General features: G+C 34.3%; 1 protein-coding gene and 1 long non-coding RNA gene across 4 annotated transcripts in view; one reads left to right on the top strand and one right to left on the bottom strand.

Annotated features, from left to right (window-relative positions):
• Positions 1-25782, bottom strand: part of CSMD1 (CUB and Sushi multiple domains 1) — a 1067087-nt gene that overhangs the window by 105449 nt on the left and 935856 nt on the right. For both annotated transcript variants that reach the window (XM_015621308.3, XM_015621309.3), the window contains exons 39-44: positions 23760-23829; positions 21562-21678; positions 18115-18324; positions 6397-6585; positions 2453-2630; positions 402-547 (exon numbers count right to left, since the gene is read on the bottom strand). In XM_015621308.3, coding sequence (XP_015476794.1) covers positions 402-547; positions 2453-2630; positions 6397-6585; positions 18115-18324; positions 21562-21678; positions 23760-23829 — 910 coding nt within the window. The remainder of the gene's footprint in view (positions 1-401; positions 548-2452; positions 2631-6396; positions 6586-18114; positions 18325-21561; positions 21679-23759; positions 23830-25782) is intronic.
• On the top strand, positions 9654-24415 carry LOC117244088. Of its 2 annotated transcripts, none has more exons than XR_004496504.1 (2): positions 9654-9762; positions 23638-24415. It is a non-coding gene; the product is annotated as an uncharacterized LOC117244088 (long non-coding RNA). The 2 variants fall into 2 exon arrangements; XR_004496505.1 differs by lacking the exon at positions 9654-9762 and adding an exon at positions 11334-11576.

Below are 25782 nucleotides of genomic sequence, written 5' to 3'. Positions count from 1 at the left end.
ACTTTTCTGACCATGAGCCCTAGGCACGGTCAGCTGGAGAATAATTTTAGTAAAGAAAGTTAAATCTTATTGAATAAATAGGCCAAAGTAATTAAAAGGGTAAGAGCTTAATATTAGATGGTAATGGGTAACTTTAAAAATAGAACACAATTCATTAAGAGCACCAAATTAACATTCTTAGGATTTAATATTTAATTAAAAAAAAAAACCCACAAAAAACCAGAAAAACCCCGAAACAAAACAAAAAAATGAAACAAAACAAAAAAACAACCAAACCAAACCAAACAAAACAGCAAATCCATGAATCCTGGTAGATCAGCAAACCACAGAGTTAAGAAATATTTTTAAAATTCACTAAATTATTGTGGTAATTACATGTTAATTATATAAAGAAAACTGACCATGAAAATTGAGGACAAAGAATCCTCCTGTTGAAAAATCACTGTGAAATTTGAGGAGGACTTGGTTGGTAGAACTGTAAGCTGTTTCCAGAGCTGTATTTCCACTGAAAACTCCTAGCTGAGGTGAATTATGGTCAGGACCATCCCTGGAATGTAAAACATTAACAAGTCAGCTGAAAACTAATGTTCTTTACATTCAAATTAACAGTCTCTTTTCTCTGGAGAGCAGTTCAAATTTTTGTAAGAAATGGTTTTCCTAATGATTTAAAATGAGTTCCTCTTTTTTTTTTTTTTTTTTTTTTAATTTAGGCACAGAGAATACTCTTTCCAACTTCAAACATGATATTTTTTTAGAGACCAGGCTAGTTTGCAATAATTTTTATATTTATATGGGCAAGAAATGTAGTGGTGGCAAGAAATTTTCAATATGTGTTCCTGCCAAAAATTTTCATGTACAGATCATAAGAAGAAAAAAACAAGAAAATAGAAATCTTGTAATGCTTGTCATATTTCTAGCATTTTGACCAAGGTGCTACAAGTCTTCAGCTCATGGTTAAAACACAGAATTCTGGAAATTGCAAGTTATTCTGCCATTTAAATAAATTCCAAAAATTCAAAGGTGTGTCCTAAGGGGGAAAAAATAATGGGGGAAAAAATAATGGGGGGAAAAAACAGGAAAAAATTGTGTGTTTTTTGTTTCTCAACAGTAGGATAAGACATCCAAAGAGAAACATACGCCAGTAACATCAGGCTTCATTCACTTCCAGTATCATAATGTGGAACATTCAGGCCTGAACAGTCAGAATGAATAAGTAAACAGAATTCCCTGCTTTCATGACTGAACTATTTTTATAGCTCTACAACACTTATTTCTGGCTATCTTGTATATTACATGTAATAAATATAAACTGAATGAAAAAATTTTTGCATTGTGTTATTTCAGAAGGCTTGAGATTATCTAGAATGTCTCTGAAAGCTGTTAGCTTTTGACCTTTCACTGTCTTTCAATCAGAGGGATATTTAGTCACCTCAGTTCTATCACTAAAAAGCCAAGCATTATATATATATACAACCTGGCAGACAAGATAATCTATGATGTATTTTACATTTGAGTTTACAAGTAATGCAAATACCAGAGCAACCAAATGGCTGTTCAGAAATAATGCATCATTATAAACTGAGAAAACCTCACCAATAGCTATGGGAAGCTATGGGAAGAGTGCACTAGCTGGGAGATCAGGGCAGCTGACTCATACAGGACTGTTATATCCTGTATTCTGCGCAAACTTTCCTTTTCCTGAACTATCTGTAGCATATATAGCATACTATCTGTAGAAGTCACTTTGCACAGTATGTGGGGTAAGGGCCAGGGTTAGACAGAGGTGATGTGCAACACCTTTGGGAATCATCTATGCCTGCTCTTGAGTGCAGTAAATCCTTATGCAAGAATTTAGAAACCTCTAAGGCCTCTTCCTTCAGCTGAGGTCACAAGTTTAATGGGTTTGTGTAGAAAGAAATGCAAATTCATAGAAGAGGAACATACAGTATGAAGCTTAAAGACATGAAGGTACAAGGCCTGAAATTCTGGGTTAGAAAATATAAAAAGTATGTCTATCAGGCATATTGAAATATTAAGAAAATTTAAGAAAATCTTACTTAATGCCTAAATTAGTTAATGTCTAAAAATGACAGAAAGTTTTGCAAAAACTAACATATGTTGCCTGTATGTTCATGGAACTCATAATGCAACATAGTGTGGATTATTGCATCGCTTTGACCTTATATGGCCTCAAGTTAGAGAAGAATCAAACAAGATCTGATTGATAACTGAGTTCAAGCTTCAAAATACTTTTTGGAACATCATTCTTAAAAAGTTCAGACAATGATAAATTTATTTTTTTTCTTTCAGATAACCTTAGAGGTTGTTTTGTGCTGTTCTTCAGAATATATGACCACCTAAAGAACAATACTAAGAAAATCTGCAGCTTGGGACAGTGAGACTTCATAAATCAATCAGAAAAAAATCACTTCTCGTTCAAAAAACTGCATACCAAACTGCAATGTAGTCATTCACAGGTTCAGTCTGAAGCAAGGTAAAGTTGATATAAATCCCATGGCCTGGAGATACAATAATTAGCCAAGTACAGTCCTTGGAATTTGGGTATTCATCTGGAAATCCTGGGGAATAAACTGTACCATTCTGAGCAGTTACATTATAGCCACAAGGAGCTGAAAAGAAAACAAATTAAAAAAATTAGTAGTAGAAAATAGTTTTTCATGTTACAAGTGGAATATCAAAATGCTACCAAATTCTTAAAGCTCCACAAGACAAGACAACCTAAATCTTAAAGACAGCCTTTCCTTGGTTGCTTGCTTCTCAAATAAATATTGGCTTTTCTAAAAGTAATTTATGCTGATGTCTTTAGATTTCATTTCTTAAAATCCATCAAAATCTAATGTTTGCATACAATTCTTGAAACTAAATCCACACACCATTTAAAAAGGGGCACCTTTTGTTTGTATTCAAGATTAAAAAACAAATAAGCAAGGAGGTCTTGCATGTTTCCATCCAACTGAACTCTATCTGAATTGGAATACAATTCTGCAAAAAATAGGTTGACTCCTTTCACCAGTCCAAAACCATCATGCTTTATTTCTGCCAGGTTTGAGTAACTTTTAATGGTGATCCACTTGAAGACTGTATGCCAATCATCCTTATGGCAAGTAAAATGGACATAGAGGCACAAATTTGTGCACACCTGCTGAATGAAGTCTGTAGCTAAATCAAACCTATGAAAGTTTGACTTTATTCAAGGGGAGCAAATGTGTGATAATGTGCTCTTTTGAGTCTCAGTTTAGAAGAATTGACTGATTATGGGTAAAAGCATGTATCCAAGTAGACATATGGACATTAGTTCAAGTTAGTGAGTCTCACCTATTATAATGAAACCTTAATCTCATTTATGGGCACTGAGCCTTGCTCTAGAACATTTCTCATTAGCTCTTACCATTAAGCTTATGTTACTATTGTCAGTGTTCCTGTGACTCTCCTTCAGACCCTCTTCACTTCTTTTTGAAGTTAACAAGTGATGGAAAAGAAAAGCAGAAAAAAATATAAAAGGAAAAAGAAAAAAACAGGAAAGGAAAAGGGAAAAAAGAAGGAGGATTGAGAAATGCAGAAGGATGTCTCAATTTCTGTCTGGTTTAAAGCTGCTATACTGTTATGATAGAAGGTAATCTGGCCAGTTGATGAGTAGCCCTTTTTGAAGGAGTTCTTTTAATAATCTCTGCATTTACAGGACAGGCTAAGGAGGATTTAACCACTTCACTTTCTTCATCCATATCAGTACTGTATGATGCATTCAGCACATTTTCCAACTGGATGCAATCCTGTGCAATGTGTACTAGGTTGATTCTGCTTGAGCAGGAGGTTGGAGAAGATGACCCACTGTGGTGCCTTCCAACCTGACCCAGTTTGTGATTCTGTGAACAGAATGGCACCTGCTCCTGAACCATGAATCTTTAGTGGTCAACAAATGAAACCAGCTAAGGAAAATAAAGGGTTTGTTCTGTCTGTCTGATTCTTGGTTGCATGTGGAGGCCAAGGACATCTGACCCTGTCTATCAACTCTAGGAGTTCTGATGAAAATGTGACTGAAGTCCACTTTTTACTATATCCTAAACCCCTATATTCATGCAATGATCACTTGTCTGGTCTCTGGACTGGAAATCTATTCTGTTCTCTCCACATCCACAGTACTCCATGTTTATAATTAAGACTGCTTTGACAGTTATGCTTACTATAGAGCATAGGCTTCCTAAGTCTAATATTAACTTCTAATTAATATATAGGATTTTTCTGATTAAAATTTTATATTTAAATATATCTTGAGTTTGCTATATTTTTGACAGGTTTACTAATGGTACTAATGATTCCATACATTTTTTATTTTCACTTCATTATTTTCTAATACTCCAGAAGGAATGCAGATTGATTGTATCTCAGTAATGACAGTTTAATTGCTCTTATATGATTGTTAACCATGAAAGATCAATAAATTTTGTCAGAAAAAAAGTGTCACGGGTAACAAAACTCTAATAAAGTAATACACATGGCTGTCACTAGACTTTCTCCAAAGATCAAATTAAAAATCACAGAAAACATAAATTTAAACAGAAATAACTGGTTAGATTTCACACAAGATAAAAATAGCTTTAGTGTGAATAAACAAATCACTCTAAATTAATGATGTTTTTATGTTAAACTTTGAATGACAGGGTGAAGAAACATAGATTTTTGAAATCAGTAAGTGTATAATCAAATCTTCTAAACTATCAAACGCTAACAATAGACCACATGTTGATTTATAAATGAATGAATGCCATACTATTTGTTCTCCTACCCATTTATACCTAATTACATTGTGCAGGAAAGACAGTAAACATTTTTAAAATTCCACCCAAAGATACCCAAACTCAGTTAGTCATTTACTGACAATTACATACATTATACTAAGACATCTATGGTAAATCACTAGGACAACTTGATTGCATAGGAGGAAAGTCTTAGTGTATCAGTATATGACATGATTCTACTATGATTATATGAGCAGAAATTAATCTAATTTTCTCCCATGTACAGATTCTTAGCCTTCAAAAGTATGTACAATCTTCTGTAGAAAGTTTCCATTCAAACTTCTAACAAAACTGGTCATAGCTGGAAAAATTAATTAATTCTTTCACTGATTTCTCTCTCAGATTTATTGTCAAATGACAACAGAGTAACAATTTGTTTTCTTTGTAGAAAAAAAACCTCAAAAATGTTCAATTATTCAATCATTTCAGCAGTACTAGGTGGAGCTTTAATATACACAGATGAATTTTCCACAAAGCAAGTAGTGTGCTGAGAGACAGAAAACTCTTAATACTCAGTCAAAACAGAAAAGAACCTGCTGTTTAGTCAGAAATGGTACCTATAAATGTACACAGCCACACACACACAACAGAGCTGCATGCATTCAGGCCTCAGCTGTGTGGAGATGTAGATGACTGTGGGTAGGCTTGGAAGGAAAGACTGACAGGCACAGGAACCAGGCCAAATGTACATTGTGAATTATAGAAATGTCAGTAGCAAAGGAATGCCTTCTTTGAGTTAGAAAATGAAGATAAAACCACTGAAGTAAAACTATGGATGAGGGACAGGGAAAAGTAAGAATGACCTTATCTTCACATCATTATAAATATTAATTTGCTTCTTGCATGTTATTTCAAACTGAACATATATTATTTATTCTTATTTCAGCTAAGAAAACAGAAAATACTGATTTATAGCATAAAAATCTGCTTCTCCTTCAGGAATTTTAGGAAATATGCTTCTCTAGGGGATAAAGAGGAATAAGAATAGATAGAAGGCTGCATGCCCTTTGATGCTGCATCTATATCACTAAAATATAAATATGAAGTGTTGGACTTTGGCTAGGTTTCTAAAAAAAAGTTTAAAAACACTGACTGTTGACACTTTACATTTTTATATCAATTTTTAATTGGTATTTTGAAACTTTACCATATATTTAATATGAAGAGAAATATTACATATCTATTTATAGTGACCTTTTAGCATTAATAACTTTGTATTTTCTTCAAGAACATTGATAAAGTTGTCTCACTAACCTAACTGCTTTTGAATAAAGTATCTTCTTGAATGAGTCCTTGACATAGAGTTTAAGATAATTTCTGGCAGTATCATGAATTCTCATAATCAATACAACTGACAGATATTAATAGGAATAATAAATCACTGCTGAGGAACATGATTCATGAAACATTTATGATTTATAAAAGCACATAATATTCTGCCTTGATTTGCTTACACTACAGATTAGGATAAAGGCACTGTTATTCAGCAAAAGCTGCAATAAGTACAGGCAAACAGACAAATAAAGAAAAATCAGAAAGTACTGTGAGTTCTGAAGCAAAGGTACTACCAGAAAGTTACCTTCACATCTGGGGAAGTGATAGTTCCAATTTCTGTTGATTCCATGTTGACAAGTGAGAACAGGCTGCCCTCTCAAAACATATCCAGGATAGCATTCAAACGATACTGACTGTCCCACACTGTAATCTGAGTTGACTATATAGCCATTCAAAAATGGAGGAGGGTCGGGGCAGTTCTGTAACTCGTAAGCTGGAAGAGAACAGAAGTACTTTTTATAGCTTAATCTGCTCTCATCACTGGAAGTACACATTAGCATAAAATCTGTAATGCATTCAATAACAGGTAAACACTGGAATGCCAAGCTCCAGTAAATCAGAGATTAACACATAACAAGATATAAATAATCCATTTGGACCATACAAAAATATTTTAGTAATGTACAACAAAGTCATTAATTCCTTAAAACTTCATGAAATATAAGATTTTCACAGTCCATTGAATTTTTAATATATATTAAACCATGCCCAAAAAATCAACTCACCTAAAGAAATTAAAATTATTAATGAATGACTTTAACACAACTGAGCACCATAAAGATCTAAAAAAATTACAAATACCTATGAAGAGAAAGGTCCTTTTAGAATATCACCATGAAAAAAATTGCTTTAATGATTCACCATATTTCATGTTGGTTTCTGTGCTTTTTGAGAACATCAAAATATTATACAATGAAACAAAATTAATAAAAATTGTGTGATGAAACTTCAGAAGGAGCTTTCATTAATAACATTTACTAAGATATAAAAATAATGTAAGCAGTTCCAAATGAAGCAATGCAAAGACTGTTTTATAAAAATGTTATGCAGAATTATTTGCAAACAACTTCACATAGACTGGATAGTAAGTAATTGCCATTTAAGAAATGTGTTAAAAAAGATGAATGCCCTGCTCTTTTTGACCACTCAATTTCCAGTTAATGAATACTTCTGTCAGAAGAAAGTTCAAACAAGAATAATACCAGTGTGCTCTGTATCCCTGTGTTGTTAAGTCCAAGCTCTAAAAATACGGCAAGAAAATATGATGAACATATTCTTTAACAAAGTGTTTAGTTACTTTTTTCAAAGTTAACCTTTACAATATGAACATGTTCATCCTGGAAGTATATACTTATTATTTTGAAATATATTATTTAAACAATCCATTTCAGCAAGATTAAGCTAAACATATATTTTAGATATGCTTAAGTGCTTACTTAAAGTGAAGTTTACACTTAATTGCTTCACTGAAGTACAACTACTGTCAATAAGTTTTTTAGTCATTGCTAATTACAGTCATGCTGTGCAATAAAAAGATTTACATTAAGACAGCCTTCTTCTTTTCCTAAATTCCTTCAGTGAATCCAGAATTCAGCGTTTGTAATGCTAGAAAACTGAAAAAGATGTAGAGGTACTAGAAATATTCTTAAACCCTCTAAAAATACAGATCCCCCTTCTCTCAAATAACAAAAAAAATAATAAATTAAATTCAAAACCTAATAATAAAAATTAAGTGCTACTGAAAGGAAATACAAAAAGGTTTATTTTCCCTAAATTGTGGATCATTAAATTTTGTGCTAAATCTAGTAATGCCTCATTAATTTTTAATGTTATTATTACTCCTGCTACCATTTGTGTAGTACTAATACAGATAATATCATTATTATCAACATCTTTATACAAAACAGAATAGTAGAAAACTATTTAAGAGTACAGGATTCTGAAGTGTACTAATACTGAAATATTAAACCATATAAAAATCTCTTTAGCGAATTATATTAAAATTGATTAGAAAATTATTCCAGAAGGTCAGAAAATCTCACAGATTTTTTTTAAAAAAGATGCAGTAATGCATTACCCAACAGTGTTTTGGAACAATGGTGGTAAACACTGGAATTTTTAAACTTTGATTGTAGAACCTTTTGAGGAGATGAATACCATTCTTCCTTATTGGTTAACTTGTTACAATATAGTATTCATAGATTATGTTTTGAAAGTACTTAACGGTCTCGGAATTTTTGAAGTTAGTATTAAAAATCAGTTTCAGGGAAGAAAACTCTCTCATGATCTACATGATAACACAGTTATCTTTTTTATAACCATAGAACCACTCAGGTGAGAGAGGAAATCCTGACAGAATTGACAGAGGTGTTCCATAGACTAAGTGATTGTGTGTATATCTCTCAAAAGAGATAAACAGGGAAGGTGATGGGATATTAGGGAGTATTGAAACTTGGCATGACAAAAATTGTATGGAATAAGAGGAGGTTATTGTCCTGGTTTCTTCTAGGGAAGAGTTAATTTCTTCTCTTTTTTTTTTTTTTTTTATTTGTCTCATGGTCTGCCAGCAAGGGGGTAAAAAAAAAAAAAAAAAAAAAAAAAATTAAAATAAATGTGAGGGAGAGCAGCTGGGACATGTGACCTGAACTGACCAAAGGGATATTTCATACCATAGAACATCATGCCTGGCATATAAGACGTGAGTAGTTACCCAGAAGGGTGTCTGATCTGTGTTCAGGAAGGGGGTTCTGGTATCAGTCAGCAGGTGGTGAGGAAGTTGTAGCCTGCAATGATGTGTCCCCTCAGTCTCCTCCAGGCCTGAACTGAACCAGCTATTCCTCCTACGGCTTCCTCTCAAGGCCCTTCACCATCTTTTTTGCCCTCCTTTGGACTGTCTGTAATAGTTTAATATATTTCTTATATTGCAGTGACCAGAACTGCCCCCAGCACTTGAGGTGAGGCTGCCCCAGTGCAGAGCAGAATGGGACAATCCCCTCCCTTGCCCAGCTGGCCATGCTGGGCCTGATGCCCCCAGGACAGCGCTGACACTCCTGGCTGCCAGGGCACTGCTGGCTCATATTCAGCTTTCAATTAGCCAGGATCTCCAGGTCCTTTTCTGTGGCACTCCTTTCCACAGTCTCATTCCCCAGCCTGTCTGTACAGCCTGGGTTGGCACATTCCAGGTGCAAAACCAAGCACTTTCCATTATTGAACTTCATATGCTTGGTGATTGCCCAATCCTCTAATTTGCTGAGGTCTCTCTGCAGGACCTCTATGCCTTCATGGGACTCAACACCTCTTCCCAGTTTTCTATCATCTGCCAGCTTTCTTAGTATTCCTTCCAGTCCTGCTTCCAGGTAACCTACTAAACTGTGGGAGAGCACGTGGCCTAAGTCCTGTGAACCCCACTAGTGACAGGTCACCAGTCTGATGTCATCCCTGTCAGTCACCTTTGTGCCCAAACCATGAGCCAGTTGCTCAATCATCATGTGATGTGTTTATCCAGCTATGTGCTGGACATTTTGTCCAGAAAGATCCTCTAAGAAACAGTATCAAAAGCTTTGCTGAAATCCAAGAAGATCACATGAGCTGACTTCCCTTCATCCAAGAGGTGGGTTACCTTGTCATAAAAGGAAAGCAAGTTTGATAAGCAAGACTTTCCTCTAATGACGTTGTGCTGGCTGTGACAAATAACTGCATTGTCTTTCTGGGGATTTTCAATATCTCCCAGAATAAGCTTCACCATAAGTTTACCAGGCACTAAAGTGAGATTATTGGGCTACAGTATCTGGGATCCTTATTCCTGCCCTTCTTGAAAACCAGGACAACGTCCACCAGCTTTGAGTCAGCTGGGACCTCTCCAGACTCCCAAGACTGCTTAAAAATCAAGAGAGGTTTTGAAATTACATCAGCCAGCTCTTTGAGGACTCTTAAATGAACTCTATCAGGTCCCATAGATTTATAGACAGTCTCTTCATTGAGAAGCTTCTTGTACTTTTTATTGAGAAATGCATATGCTTTTTGCCTGCTGTAAATAAGGCAAACAACACACATACAGAAATTTTGTGGGTTTGGTCTGGTATTTGTTTTAGTAAGAGGAGAACCTGTGTCTAAAGCAGATCACCATAAATTTGAAGGTCAGACAGTTGGGGATGAAAGCACTTGCATATGAGCAGAGTGTAACTGTTTGTTATTCTATCTGTTATTTTAGAAAATAATGTATAAAATTTAACATACTCTGCTTGTCTTTTCTGGTATAAATCCTATAGATGACTCATAAATTATTGGTCAGGTGATCCATGTGACTATGATACTATGATTTATAAGCCACTCAGGAAATGTTTTATAGTTTTAGTATAAATATAATTTATATTCTTTGTTCTTTTGATATATGCAATAACACCTGATTTAACAGAGCAGTAGTCATGACTAACAAATTCTGCCAACAAATCCTGATATCACAACTTGCAATAGAAAGCTCTTTTTATGGGTGTCATGCCCAAAGACTTATTTGCTACTGAGCTCTACAAACTGAGATTCCATTTCACTGCAGACAAAAACTCTAGCGAGAGCCGGAAATAAAATGTAAAGGAAAAGAAAAATATTTAATTCCAATATTGGCAACAGTCAAATACTTGCATTTTAAAAGTATCTCATAAAGCCATTTGACATGTATTTGTGCAGTATATTTTTCTGCTGATAAGAAAAGATTGTAAATCATAACAGAAATGTTGAGGAAATTATTCTCTGCTACCTTGTTGCTATGGTTCAAATGTACTTTCCATCTTACTTACTAGGATATACTTACTTACACTAGGATGACTTATTGGTTTTTTAAGTGTCATATTTCTGTAACACTTAAACATGGAAATAATTGCTTTACAAAAAAATGGTATTAGCAGATAATTGAGCATGCAATCACTCAAATGCTAGGAAAGCTCACAATTAGCTCACTTAAAACTTTCATTTAGGCTTCTTGTACATTCCTCCAGCATCATGGTGTGTAGTAACTCAATAAAAAATCCACTTCTCACACTAGACTGGCCCACCATGAATTTTTTTGGAAAGGCCTTTTAAAGTTGACCTAGTTACAACTTCCCTGCCATGGGTATCAATATATTTCAGTAGATCAGACTGCTAGAAGTGTTATCTAACCTCACTTTGGAGTGAGCTGATAAGCAGGTTACATCTCTGCAGGTGGGGATACTTAATCAATGAAACTGCAATCAGCCCAGACCAGAAAAAAGCAGTGGGAGTAGAAGGTGGAGATTTCACTGACTCCATTCCGTCGGGGAGTAATCCAGTCCGGGTTTTCCCTCCAACCGAGTGACTCCATTTCCATGTTGAAATGGATGGTGAGGATGGGAGAAGGTCTGGGATGCTCTTTTCCCTCTGCTTTAAATCGTTGGCTTTGCTGGTTCACAGGTATGGATTGTATCAAGCACTACCTGAAAAATCTTCAAGGGATTACTCTGGGGCATGTAGATGCAGTCCAGAGTGACATTTGTTTAAAGCAGCTTTAGAGGAAGGCAGGGTTTTTCTTCTTGCTGGTCCTTTCCAGCTCATCCTGGAAAATCAGCAAAGTTTCACAATTCTCAGCTACCACATTCAGTGCCAAATGAAATTCTATGCCTAATGTTGGGTGAGGTGTTTCTTTTAGCAGCCGGTGATACACATGTTATACAGGCCATTCCCCAGGGGAATTCATGGCCTGCAAATGTGCAAAAAATCCAGTGGCCTATTTTCTTTAGATGTCACTTTACTTTTTTCCTTCAGGGATTGGGAATTCACAGATTTTCTTGTTTCAGTGTCTTACCACCTTCATGTTCCTTATGTCTAATCTAAGTCTACCATCTTTTGATTTAAAACTGCTGACCCTTCTCACTTAAGGGCCACAATAAGGACTTCCTGAAACTTCTCATGTAGGCTGAACGCCAACTCTTTCATCCTCTCTTCACAGAAGAGGTGCTCCAGCCTGCTGTTTACTTTCTAGTCTTCCTCCAGACCCGCTTTAACAGGGCTGTGCCTGGTTGTGCTTGAGGCACCAGAGCTGAATGCAGCTCTCCAGGTGGGGTCTCAAGAGAGTGAAGCAGAGGGAGAGAATCGCCCCCCTTGATCTGCCGGCAATGCCTCTTTTTAGGGAAGCCCAGGGTGCAGATTGCAGCCCAGGATAGGACTGGCAATCTGGAACCTCAGTTTATTGTTGTAGGCACCAAAGAACATAATCTTTTTAGACATCATGACTGAGTCACGACATCACAAGACATCACTTAATGATTTAGAAAACAATTTGCTACAAGGCCCTCAAAAAAGTCTATTTCATTTCCTTTAGCATTCCTACCCTAGGACATAATTTGGAACCATTTTAGAAACACAGTAACTTTTCAACAATGCCCTTTTCATTCTGTGATTCCTATGACTCAGAAGCTCCATCATAACCATCTTTTTTTCCAGATAAAGGCCATCAGATTTAACATGTTTAAATCATGTTTTGTATGTACACGAGTGTTTATGGAGTGTTTATGTTTCTTCTTATGGAAGAAAGGGAGGGAAATTAGAAATTTTTGCTGTGTATTTTCTGGAACATATTGCTCAAACTCTCAAATATATGAGAGAAAAATTCTTCATATTTAGCTTTATCTTATATTGAAATTTAGAGCAGACTGAAAATAGTGTTATAGTTCCAATAATAGGAACTAGGACTTCCACAGCAAAAATTATACAAATCAAACATTTATTCTGCTTCCTTAAAGAAGCTCTAGTCCTAAAGAAAGAGATATGTGGGGAAAAAAAAAAGATGTTCCAGAAATATTAGCAGCTGAGGAAACAATAATTACAGGAATTAAAACCCACAAATACGTCTTGTAACCCATTAGACTACCTGTGTTCTTTGTACACTAAATTCTGTTATGAATCTCTCAAAGGCCTTAAAAGCATTTTTTCTGAGCTGGCATAATGGCTTGCCAATCAAACTTCTGTGACTGTTCTTCTCAGACATAGTGTACAGAGACTGTTTTTATCTCAGATATCAAGATTTGACATATATGGGGGTCTCAGAACCTCAAGATCACCAGTCAAATGAGGTATAGAAATGTTCTTCTAAGTATTTGTGGTTGTTTCCTCTCCTTGCTATTTTATATAGATGACAAAACTATAACACTCATAACAAGAGACAGTCTTTCTTAATGCTTCTCTTTTTTAACTAAACAGTGCAAAAGTTATTTCAACAGCAGAAAAAATGTAATTAAACTTAAATGTTGCTCTTTAAAAAGTCCGGCACTTTTAAAATAGTTTCATTATTTTGGAAAAAAAAATAAAAATTCTAACTTCTTCCAATAGTTCAACAGGCAATCACTGTGAACTTCTTTCTTGCTACAAGTGAAACAAAAGGTTCCACAACACACAGAAATTCAGCAATCCATCCTTAACATAATGGAATACCCACCATTCCCTATGCATTGCAATTGCAAAGCTGAAGGGAAAAGAGAAAATGAAAATATCAGAGCATGAAACAATAAGGATATGATCAGCAATGGTACTGAGAGTTGTAATTCCCCCAGGGTTCTGCTAAGGAGACAAAGCTTTTTAATGCATTCAGAAATACACAGTATTTAGGTTATATTTTCAAATCCTGTGCTCTGAGAATTAAGGCCCAGCACTAGATCTCTGCAAGTATGGGTAGAAAATATTTTACAGTTCTCAGTGTGCATTCACTTTTCTTCTTCCTAAAAATAATATACAATCCCAAGCTATATTAAGATTCAATCTCATAACCATTTTCCAGCCTTCAGAAAATCAGTAGAAAAATTGAAAAATAGCATTATTAGTTTCATAATTCACTCTACAATGTTCATATTCTTTGCTTTCCCTTGAGATGAGAGGTTATCAAAGAACCTTATCCTTCATAAAATCCCAAGATTTCTAGAAAAATCCATTTTTTTTATAGCATGCAAGCATGATTGAATAAGCATAGCCATCACCCACCTCTCTTTATTTTTAGATTGGTATCTACAAAAAAGGTATTTACCTGGAAAAAAGTCTGCTACCTTAGTGCCCTTATGTATTGTATTCTGGTTGGCAGAAAAGGCAATTATTTTCACTTAAAAAAATCAGTCCTTGAATTGGACTGAGTTTAGTACCATACAGTAAAAACCCTGAATTTAATCTTAAATCCCTTTAAATGTAATTTAAATGTAACAGATCAGATTAGAATTAAGCTATGCAATTTTGTGGGCACGCCTAATATGTAACACATTCACTAAGACAACTGGAATGGGTTTGGCAAATGTGAATGTAACTACATACTTTTTGCCTCCTCTTTTTTTTTTAAAGGTAAATTAAATAAATTTCACTATTAGAAAAGTAATGCTTATTTTATTCATAATTTTTTTCTTCCCCCAAATATAGTATTTTAGGACATCCTAAAATGAGATCAATTAGATGAACTCTGAAAAACACCCATGTGGTTAAATGTATAAAGATGTCAGGATCTCAGCATCATTTGCTTTGCTTTGCACATTCATTTCTAGAAATGAAAAAAGTAGACAATTGTGTCAGCATCAATTGGACTAAAAATAAATTCTTAGCTTTCCATAGTATTTTCCACAGTATCCCTTTTGCCCATAAGAAGATTTTGAATGTGACATTCATACTAAACTCTCATATTTTATCTCCCTCCCCCATTTATATCCCATGAATAGCAGTTAGGGAAGACATTGCATATTAAATTGAGCTGTGACAAAGAGTATTCTAACTGGATAGGAAACAAGCCAATCTGAATTGATATCTGTGGAGTAATGTTGCATCTTTCTTCTAAACAAGGGCTTTATTTCAGAACAGCGAAATTTGACTGAAATTGGACAATGGTTACAAAACTGTGTAAAGAAAGGTATACCCAAAAGGGTGACAGCCAGACAACAAAATGATGCTAAATTCCATCATCCAAACAAATCAGGCTAAGACTTGTATGTCATTTGATCTACTGAAAAGAATACTTCTAATAGGGAAGAAAGAAGGAAAAAGTAACATTGGAGAAAGGAAGAATTATTTTTTAAGTTGAGTTTCAGTAATTGCATATAGTCTAAGAGAAGAGAGAGTAATTGAGAAATAGAATATTAAAAAAGAGCCTGAAAATCCAGAGATAATCCATCACAAAAGATATCTAAGTATTAAGGACAAGAGATGTGGAATAGGAAAAGTCAGCTTTCAAAACCAACATATACTTTGTATGATAAATACCTTTTAGAATAATTCATTTTTTTCCAACACTTGATTTTTTTATTGAAGTGGATTATGTTGTCAGGTTTTTTAAAATGTTTTAAACCCATACATTTTTTAACATACAGACATATATGCACACACATCCACACACCCACATCCACACCAAAATACTGTCTCTATAGGTAAGGAGTAACACATAAAAATGAACTGCATGAGTTGTATTAACAGAAGAAGTTGCTTTGATTCTTACTCATGGGAAGCATAAAAATGGATGAATGTGTATGCATTTGATAGTGCAAATATACCCATAACTACACATTTTGTGAGACGAGATAAATACTAGTTATAATTTTTAGTTTAAATTAGAATGACCCAAATGTCAGTTAATTTAACTGTATTTCTTTCTTGGTTCTGATTTTTTTTTGTTTTACTGTTATAACTATTAGACTAATAACTTAGCTAGGAAAAGTCTTATCAAATTAGCACTGTTGAGAATTTAATATTTTTTCTTGATTTTTTTTCTATAAGTACTTGGAAAGTACTACAAGTTTCTGAATTTCAATGAATACTACTTTTTTAACGTTTCATTTTGACAATAGTACTAACACAATCTTCATCACTTGAAAAGTATTTTAAGTCCCATGTAATGCAAAAATGTAATATTTCATAATACCTTGCTCTGGTTTTAAGTTAATTGCTTTTCCTATGTTTACATAATAGGATAAAAATTTACACAGTCATTGAGACAGTCATGATCATACATTTGTTGACAGTTAACAAGTTGCAAGTGGGAGAAGTAGAAAGCATGCAACTTATCTAAAAAGCAACTGATTTTCAGAAGAGATGATTAGAATGAACAGAAAAATTGCAGTTCCTATTGTATCATGCCCTCTTCATCACATTCCCATTGACTTCAGAGCAGACCAAATAGTCCTACTGGACTAAGTAGGAAAGTGAAGAATAGAAGAAAAGAGTAATAAAATTATGCATTTGTTGACTTAGCTATGGCACTGCCTCTAGAAGAACATGTTATACAGTCTACAAACAAAGTATGATTTAACTACTAGTTTCAGGGTAGAAAATGCTGTTAGCGAGGAAGAGCTTGTTACGGCAAGGAAAAACCACACTAAATAGAACCAGAACAAAGATTACTGGAGAATATATAGAAAATATATCACGTGGCTTTGTATTTGACTTGTCATTTCTGTAACTTGGCAATCACAATTATTTTTTGACTGGTCAGAAGTAAATTAACGTTAGGTGGGTGTGATACGAGAATATTGTAAGACTGTGTAACAGAACAAAATTCTACAGATGACAGGGAGTCATGATTTCTTTGTGGGCATGCTTTACGAGCATCAGACTAATTCAGGTGTTCAGAAACTTCCTTGCCGTCCATTGACTCCATAGCTATGATCTAACTATAAATGTATATATGCGTATGTATGCAAATAAATGCTATACTGGGCCTGGAAATTATGGAGTTTGCTGTCTTCATAGAAGCTCCATATGTTGTAGTGTCTTCAGTTTGTGGCCAAAGAATACTGATAACACATGAATGTTTTGGCTTTTGCTGAACAACATCAAAGCCATCTCTGTTTCCCACTCTGCTCTGCCAGTAAATAAATTTGGAATATACAATAGGGTGAGTGAGGACAAAACCAGGCAGATGACCTGAATTAACTAGAGATCATCCATACCACATGGAATCATATTCAACAACAAAAGGCAAAAGAAGGGGACTAGGGACATTAGCCGTCTTTGGCTGGGCATCAGCCTGCCTGTGGGAGGTGGCGAGTGGTTGTCTTTGCATCATTCTGTTTTCCTTCTCTCTTTGCCTTATGCTTCCTTTACCTGTTAAACAATGTTTTTTATCTTTGCCCCCAAGCTTTCTTTGAGTATTCCTTTCCTCTTTCCCCATCCCACTGGGGTGGGTAGGAAGTGAGCAAGTAGTTGTGTGGTGTTTAACAGCCCACTGGTGTTAACCCCCAACACATGATTAAGTTACTCAAATTAAGATTCTAGAAATAGGTGGCATAAAATCCCTCACAAATATCTGAAAATTAAACCAGCCATTCAATTTTGTTAAACTGTTCAGAACCTGTAATGATGCTCAACTGTTGACAATAAGACTATTTTAACAGTTTAGAAATATGCACAAACTAATGATGTTTTAGTGTCACTAATGGTAAATCAAACAAGCAAAGAAACAATGAAGATGAAGAAAAAAGCCAACAGTAAAGGACCACAAAAAGTTCACGTTTTCAAATACTGATTAAATGTGTTTGAAAATGGATATTGAATGAATTCAATTTTTTCATTTCCTGGAGATTTTCACAGGAGTTTAGACTGCAAATACATAATATAGGAAATTATAAGACTTTTCACCTAAATATTTAAAATAATTTTTGCCACTACATTAGTCATAAAAAGATTATATAAATGAGAAAACAAGACAGTGAAAGTTAGTAGGATAAATTGATAACAGTACAGATGAATGGAATGGAAAGGGTTATCAGCTATGTGACCTTTGGCAAATGACATCATCTTCTCAGGCTTTTACATCAGTATAACTCAAAAAAATTTCAATTTTAAAAATTCCAACCTATTTATTAAACAATCTTCAGATTTTAAAATGCTATATAATATATACCAGGCTTATCTTCTAAAATAATAATAAAAACAATAAAAAATTTATTTTTCCTTTCTAGCTATAAAGATCATTGTGCTAGTTCATACTTACCTTGGTATGTCAACTTAAATCCTTGCCTGTTTTCTGAGTGATCACTATAAAAATGGACAAGTGTTTCATGAGTAGTACTTAGCAAGGGTGATGGGAGTTCCATTCCACTAAACTGGCCAATCATAGAACTGGTGTGGTGAGGCCCATTCTGAATTTCAAGGAAATCATGATTTGCTTCAGTGGAGAAATTCAGAAACTGAATGTGTGCACCTATAGCATTGAGAAAGGAAGAAAATTTTATAACTCACATTGCTTAATAGTAAAGCATGTAAATAAAAATAAAATTATAATAGTTGTTACAGGCTCTATATTTATACTTTAGTTGCTGTTCAAAGTGGGATGCTGAAGTTAAAAAAATAGCTGCTGAGTATTACAAGAGTTAGAGTTTCTTTTTTTTTTCTGGTTACTAATAAATATCATAACCACACATAAAGGGACAAATGAAAGCAAGCCATAAACCCACAAAGTCAATACCAGGGATTTTTCATATTCCTGAACCAATAAACAGAAAGGCTCAAGGGAGGGACAAACCACAAATCCTGCTGTGCCATGGCATGGTGGGGACTCTTCCACTCCAAGTGCATCCCTGTAGCTGGGCCAAGGCCTCCCACAAAGGCTCAGGATCAGCTAGGCACCCAGGGAGGTTACTAACAGAACGATCTTTCTGAGGCAGAAGATTATTTACCTACTTCCAGCTATCTACTCTACCTCATTTTTCCTGCCCCACATCATCTATATTTGTCTCATTTTCTCTATAGCTTAGGCCAGTGTGTCTTTGAAGCCATTTTATCCTGTACGCAGCCCTGTAAGACGCACTGAACTCCAGACTGGTGACAGGGACTTCAGAAAATTTACCACAAACCCTGTCCAGGAATCAGGTGCTTGAACAAGGCTTTTCAGCATTCAAAACATGCTGAACAGTTGGAAGTATAACATAATCTCATTAGAAGAGCTGTTTTGAAGTTCTGGCACTATTTCCTGTGGACTAAGGACCTGAAATCCAGTCTTAAGCTAGGCAGATGTATCATATCAAAACAGAAATGAGGGATGAATCCCTGGTTTGGAAGCCTAGTACCTTACAACCGCACTTTTTGGACCTAACTTTGCTCTGGTAGACTGTGAAGAACCAGCTGTAATAGAATAAAACAGAATTACAGAATGAGCCAACAAAGCAGTGTGAAATAATCAATGCCTTAACTCTGCTTGACATGCTTACTTAGAAGTAGAGACATATTCTTCATTCCAGGAGAGAACACTATAGATTAATTACCAGGGTAATAGATTACCAGGGTAATTCACTCGGTCTTGTTTGTAGCTGATTTCTTCACCTCTGTGGTTTAAGATTAAATCAATGGTATAAAAAAGATTTTTCTTTTTTTTTTCTATGAGAGAAATTAAATAACCTACCAAATAAACTCGGTATTATAAAACACTTGTAAAAATATGGGATATTTAGTTCTAGTACCTTCTCTGACCTCAAGCCTTAAGTCCAAGTTTATATAATTTGCAAGTGTCAATTTGATATGTCAGAGAAGAATTTTTCTACACTAAACAATTTCTTACATAAAATTACATGGAATAAAACTGATAGCTGCAGAAAATAAATCATTATCTGGTCAAACTATAATTATATTACTTCCTGCTTGAATCTCAACAGCACTTCCTCTCTCACTTGAAAATACTCTGAATAATGAAAATTCCAAGCTGAGGGAATAGTTTTCACAAATGTTAATTAATTAACAGCTACATGTGATAATTTTAAAATCACAAATACTCACTTGAAAATATATATGTTCAATTTTAAATTATTTTGATTTTAGTAGTGTCTTCTTTTACATGACTGATATATTTTCATGTAATGAAGAGTGCACTATATTTTGGTACACATTTAGCTCCCACAATTTTATTGTTAGACTGTTTAAGCACACAGTTGTTTTAATACAGTAGAATGTATGTAAACAAACAGCTTTTCAGTAGACAAGCTTATACTTCAAATTAAAATAATACCCAAGTAGAAGTACTTTGTGAAAGATCACATCAATTAGGTTTTTTTTTAACCTGATGTAAAGATATTATATGAGGATTATTTAAAAAATACTTGAGGAAGAATATCACTGTAGGAACTTGGTGCTAAAAAACATCCTTTGTAGTATTTTTGAAGGCAGTGATAGATCAGTGCTATGAACACCTTGTATGTGTTAAAACCCTTACTAAACAAAACTATTATATTTTCTATTTGTAGAATAACCACCACCAGAGACTTTCAAAGAAGTGAGCGAAATAATAACAGGATAGAAGGTGCTCATGTGCAATTAATTCATGAAAAATTTTCTACATGGAAAAGCTTAAAGAAAAAGAGCAACTCTGACACATATGAAGGACTGTTTTTCAAAGGCAGTATTGTAATAATCTAATTTGGATGACATTACTTATCTTTTCTATTACCTTGAAAATGTAGCTGGACAATGTCCAAACTAGCAAAGGATGTTCTGTCTGTGGTTATCCTACATCTATAAGGATATCTAAGGCTACTAAGGCTATCCATAATTATGGTGGTTCAGTTTTACCCTGTGTTCACTGATAAAGAGCATTGTTCTAAAGAGCAGCAAAGCAGTTCTACAGATTAACATAGTGAAATACTATGAAAGTAGTACATCTCACTACAAAAATCCCTCTTATGAATGCAAGTGGAGAACGTGGAAAATAAACTTATTTCCTCAGATAAGAATAGTAAACTTAGTAATGAGTTTTTAAAATTAATTTTCTTGTTGAACATTGGCAATGAATTTATAGTATGGGATGTGAATTTTCACAGCAAGGAAACTTATTCCTCTTTCAGTTCTGATAATGATAAAAGACTGTGTTTTGTACTTACAGATTCCTTGTTATCCATGATTACCTTTTCAACATAGTTATTACTTATTTCTGAAGGTATTTTTTGTATGATAACAGTTTCCATGTAAACCCACAAAGATTCTAAGTTGGAAACTGTAATCTAGGGTTTGGAATAAAGTTTGAGGATGCTTTTAACCAAATTTGTAGTTCTAGAAGTGAGGTTTTGTCTACTTTTATAGAACATAAAATACTGTTTAAAAAGTCACTTGAAGAACAAAAGACCATTATTTAATTTAGAAGTCAAATTATTTATTTCACCTGATATTTCTTCATGCCAGAGGTCTCATTTGCTTTGAAATCAGTTTCTGAGACAGACTGAGTAAATAACAAGTTTCTCTGGCAAAGTCACATTTTAAAATTACCAACCATTTTAATTTCAAATATAGCAAATAATTATGTTAGGGTTCACAACATATTCACTAGATAAAGTCTACATCATATTGGAAATAAAATATTTATAATAATATAATTTTAATTTATATAAATATATAAAAATATACATTTAAATCTGATTATTACAAATAATTGCTCTTCCAATATAAGTTTACTTACCATATCCAATAGGCAACAAAATTTTCCATGTACAATCTAAGTTACTGGGGTAATTTCCAGGAAAACCTGGGCTCAAGATCACACCAGCCATGTTTGTCAGTGTTCCACCACATTTAGCTATTAAAAAGAAAAAGAAAATCACTGTATCTTTTATTAATATTATTTCTTAGTATTTGACATATGCTTAATTCAAAATGGATTTTTCATTTTGTTCCCATGACACAAAAGCAGTGAAATTTATTATAGGCTAAACACTCCACATAAAGGAGGAAAAAAAATGGAATCAGTTTAGAGCAAAATCTTTACTTAAGGTGGTATGTTTACTGTAATATAACTACAAATGTGTAGTTGCACATACAGACAGGACAAACCATTGTCTCAGCTTCGCAATTACTGTTAAAAATGTCTGGTGATATGTTGAGATATGGTTCACAATCAGAGGAACAAATCTAGAATTAAACTGAATTATGATCCCAAATCATGATGCAGCAACAAATCTAATACTCAATATAATAAAAAATACACTTGAATTTAAAAACAAAATAGCAAACAAATGCCTCCACCACAGTTTTTACTTTAATTCAGAACGACAATAGACTTGCTACATAACAGAATGATTCTTTGCTTTCTATTGGTATGCTTCTATTCAGCAAATTCTTGTTTGGAAATTGAAAACCCAATTGCATCATGTAGGATGACGTAAAGCAAAGCTATAAGTATGTGAAGCAACTTGCAAAAAATTGTCTGAGTTTACACATACACTAGGACAGCAGTATGAAGTAAGAATAACTTTACGAAATCAAATTAGAATATTGTAATTTATATTTAGTACTTGAGGAGTCATTACTTTAAGGCCTGTGAGTCTTCATGCCAGGCATTACATTAATACATGATCTGATAACAGAATTATGATACTGTGATACTGTATGTTGTAATAATTGTGCTGATTTTTGTTTGCATTCTGTAAAAATGAACAATTTAAGTGTTAGAGGCAAGAGAAGAGGGAAGGTTATGTTTTAATGGTTTGTTTCTTTTCTTAGGGGTATTTTAGCTCCCAGGATAGCACAATTTCATAATTCAAAGAGCTCAATGTTTGCAAAAAGGAACGATATTTAATATGCAAGGTGAAACATAAGGTTACCATAAAAAGAAACAACAAAAAGTGCCCAGAGCCCAAAACATGCCTCCTTGAATACATTTTCCATTTCTAAAACTTATTGGAAGGAAATGTACTGCTTTCATATCAATCAAAAGTGACTGTTTTGTAGAAGCAATACAAAATAATTTGACAATACAAAATAATGTATGGGCTGAACTTGACAAGGAATCTATAAATTATTTCACATTAGTGTTGTTCAATATCATTCCAATATTTTGAATTCCTCTGAGATATGAAACTAATAGAACTAGCTTTTGCTGACTGAATATTGAAATGAAAAGCTTTCACTGAAGAATGTATTTCAAAGCTAAAGTGACAGTACATTATGATGGACTTGAGCTTCTCACCCCTCACTTCCTGCTCTTTCTTGAAGTCGCATACCAAAATACAGTAGACTCTCTTAAATTTTGTCTAATCAAGAAAAAATACGGCAGAAGATTATTTTCTACACACAGAAGACCCAGATCTGTTTGGCTAAGGTCTAAATGTACATAAAAGGAAAATGCTTTTTAGCTTTACTTTTCAACTCAGCATCATTTAACAGATGACATTTCTCAGATGAAAAGAGCCAGACTTTTCTGAATCCCTAAAACTCCTTTTCATTCCACCACTCCTGAAGGCTTGGCTTCAGAGCTGCTCTCTAGTGCCTGCTTTAGGAAATCTCCTAGGTGCCCTGCACAACTTGCCTGGCTCCTAAGTTTTCCAAGCTGAGCACCCTGCAAAAGGAATCTGTTAACTTCCTCTCCTTTATGAAGAAGGTTCATCCTGATTCAAAGCAGTGTAGTCAGGGAAAACTACAAAAATGGTTAACATATGGGTTTCCTCCTTTACCCACACTCATAATATTTTTTAAATACCATTTAACCATATATAGATAAAAAATTGTCCTTTTTTAATTAGTTTTTCATATTTCACAGATACAAATGGAAACTCAAAAAAGTTTTGAATGAAGCAGAATTAAATTGAGGAATAATGGGCATAACAAGGTCAGGAGTTTCTTGTGACTGATGGTCAGAAAACTGAAAACAAGTTTCCATACCAATGCAGAGAGGAGATGGATAGTTCCAGCGTCGAACTGTTCCTGGCATACAAGAAATATGAGAACGCCCCTGTTTGGAAAGGGCAAAACATCAGATTACAGATAATCAGTTATGGAACTTTCCTGAAACATAGAGCTACAGAGCACCTCCTGGATAATCTAATCAGAGTATGTTTCAATGAAACCGTATTTTCAAATAGTTCTGGTTTTATGTTCTCATTTTTCTATTGAATAAATGTTCTAAAGTAACTTTCCTCTAGTAACTTGGAAATTTGTTAGAAGTATTATTATAAGATGGAAGCAGCTACCACGTGCGCTCATATAGTCTGATTAGTTCACTGCCTGTTTCCATTCCAGTGTATTCCAGCTGCAGTGAAATCACAGCATTTGATTTTCATGCTGCAGTCCAGAATGAATCAACCACTGCTCTGCATCAGTAGTACAGACACAGAGAGGAACTGGTTCCACATCACTTGCTACAGATGTTCCATGTGGACCATGCTAAGACTGTCATCAGCAAATAGCAGCAGGCCTTGACCTCTCACACGGCCTCACAACACGACCCACTGCATTCATGCAACATCTTGGCAGACAGCTGCAGAAATACGAGTGTCTCTTTATTTAATAAATATAAATAAAGAATGTCTCTTTAGTTAGCTGTTGTGTTTAATTTTTTCTGCCTATTTTTAAGAAAAATCTCAAGAACCAAGCAGGCTCATGTGGTGGTAGGAAGTTAATCAAGACATGGGTGAGTGTGTAACTTGTATAGTCCAATCCCACATACCTCAGGGTGACTACCTAGGACCAAAATGCTCCCATCTTTGTTTTCCCTAGGAACAGTTCAAACTGGAAACTTAACAGTAGCACAAATAGTCTTTTGTTGGTCAATTCTGTCCTTCAAGACACTCAGGTTATGCATTCTGCTGCTGAAATCCAAAAGCTGAATAAACTGGCATGAGTAAGAACAACTGATATTAAGATTGAGACACAGAACTGAGAACAAGGTTTAGTTTCTGTTTAAATAATTTGGATGTACAGACTCATGCAGGTTACTTAACATCCCTAATTTATTTTTGGCAAGTGTACTATGAGTCTAAAATTGAGTAAGGCAGCACATCTTATCTATATAATATGAAGATTTATTTAAATATTATTTGTCCATAGCAATCATAATATAATAAAAATTAGAAAAATAAAGACTAGGTAAACTGCAGTGAAAGAAAATCCATTTGATGACATTTCTCCCACATCATTTGTAATGCTTATACATTACCTTGAATAAAGTTTCATATAGAATTGCATGGAATAAAACTACTTTAGATAATCATTTTGTTAAGTATATTTAGGCAATCATCTTCTGAAAGCCGAACTGAAACATATCCAGAAAATTACTTGGAAGGAAAAAAACGATCAGTTTTCACAAAAAGAGTGAAAAATAAATTAGTCTTTTTCTTCTAAAAAGAGTCCAAATTGATAATTCAATAATTTTTTTTTTTATAAAAAACCTTTTTAAAGGAAAAAATGTCCATGCACTTACTTTATCATTTTAGTTACTTGCAAAATGGATGAGGTTTTGAATAATTTAATTAATGCAGTATTCCCTGTTTTACTCCCTTTTTCTAGAATCCATTATTGCATTGTTTTATTTTATTTTTTCTAGTTTTCTGTGATTGCATATCTCTGATGTGAGTCAAGGGGGAAGCCGTAATTTAACTACCACAGACAGGAAAAACGTAAAATAGCCTATAAAGGATCTTTTGAAAAATAAAATTAAATGATTCCTCTAGCTTCAAGCCTCTTTCCAACAAGAGCACACTCTGATTTCAGTCTTTTAAAGTTCCCTCCTGTGGGGAGACACTTAATCCTACAGCTAGCAATTACCTTTCTTATGCATCTCCAGGTAGTAGTTTGAGCTCTATGACTTTTCTGGTAAGTCTCAATTATAAACTAATCCACAGCTAGCTGTTATTGCTAGCTGTGAATATGTTCTCTACAGATTGAGGATAAATTCACAGCTAGAGGG

Source organism: Parus major, chromosome 3 (assembly GCF_001522545.3).
Source record: "Parus major isolate Abel chromosome 3, Parus_major1.1, whole genome shotgun sequence".
NCBI lineage: Eukaryota > Metazoa > Chordata > Aves > Passeriformes > Paridae > Parus > Parus major.
This window is presented reverse-complemented; position numbering and strand designations above follow the sequence as displayed.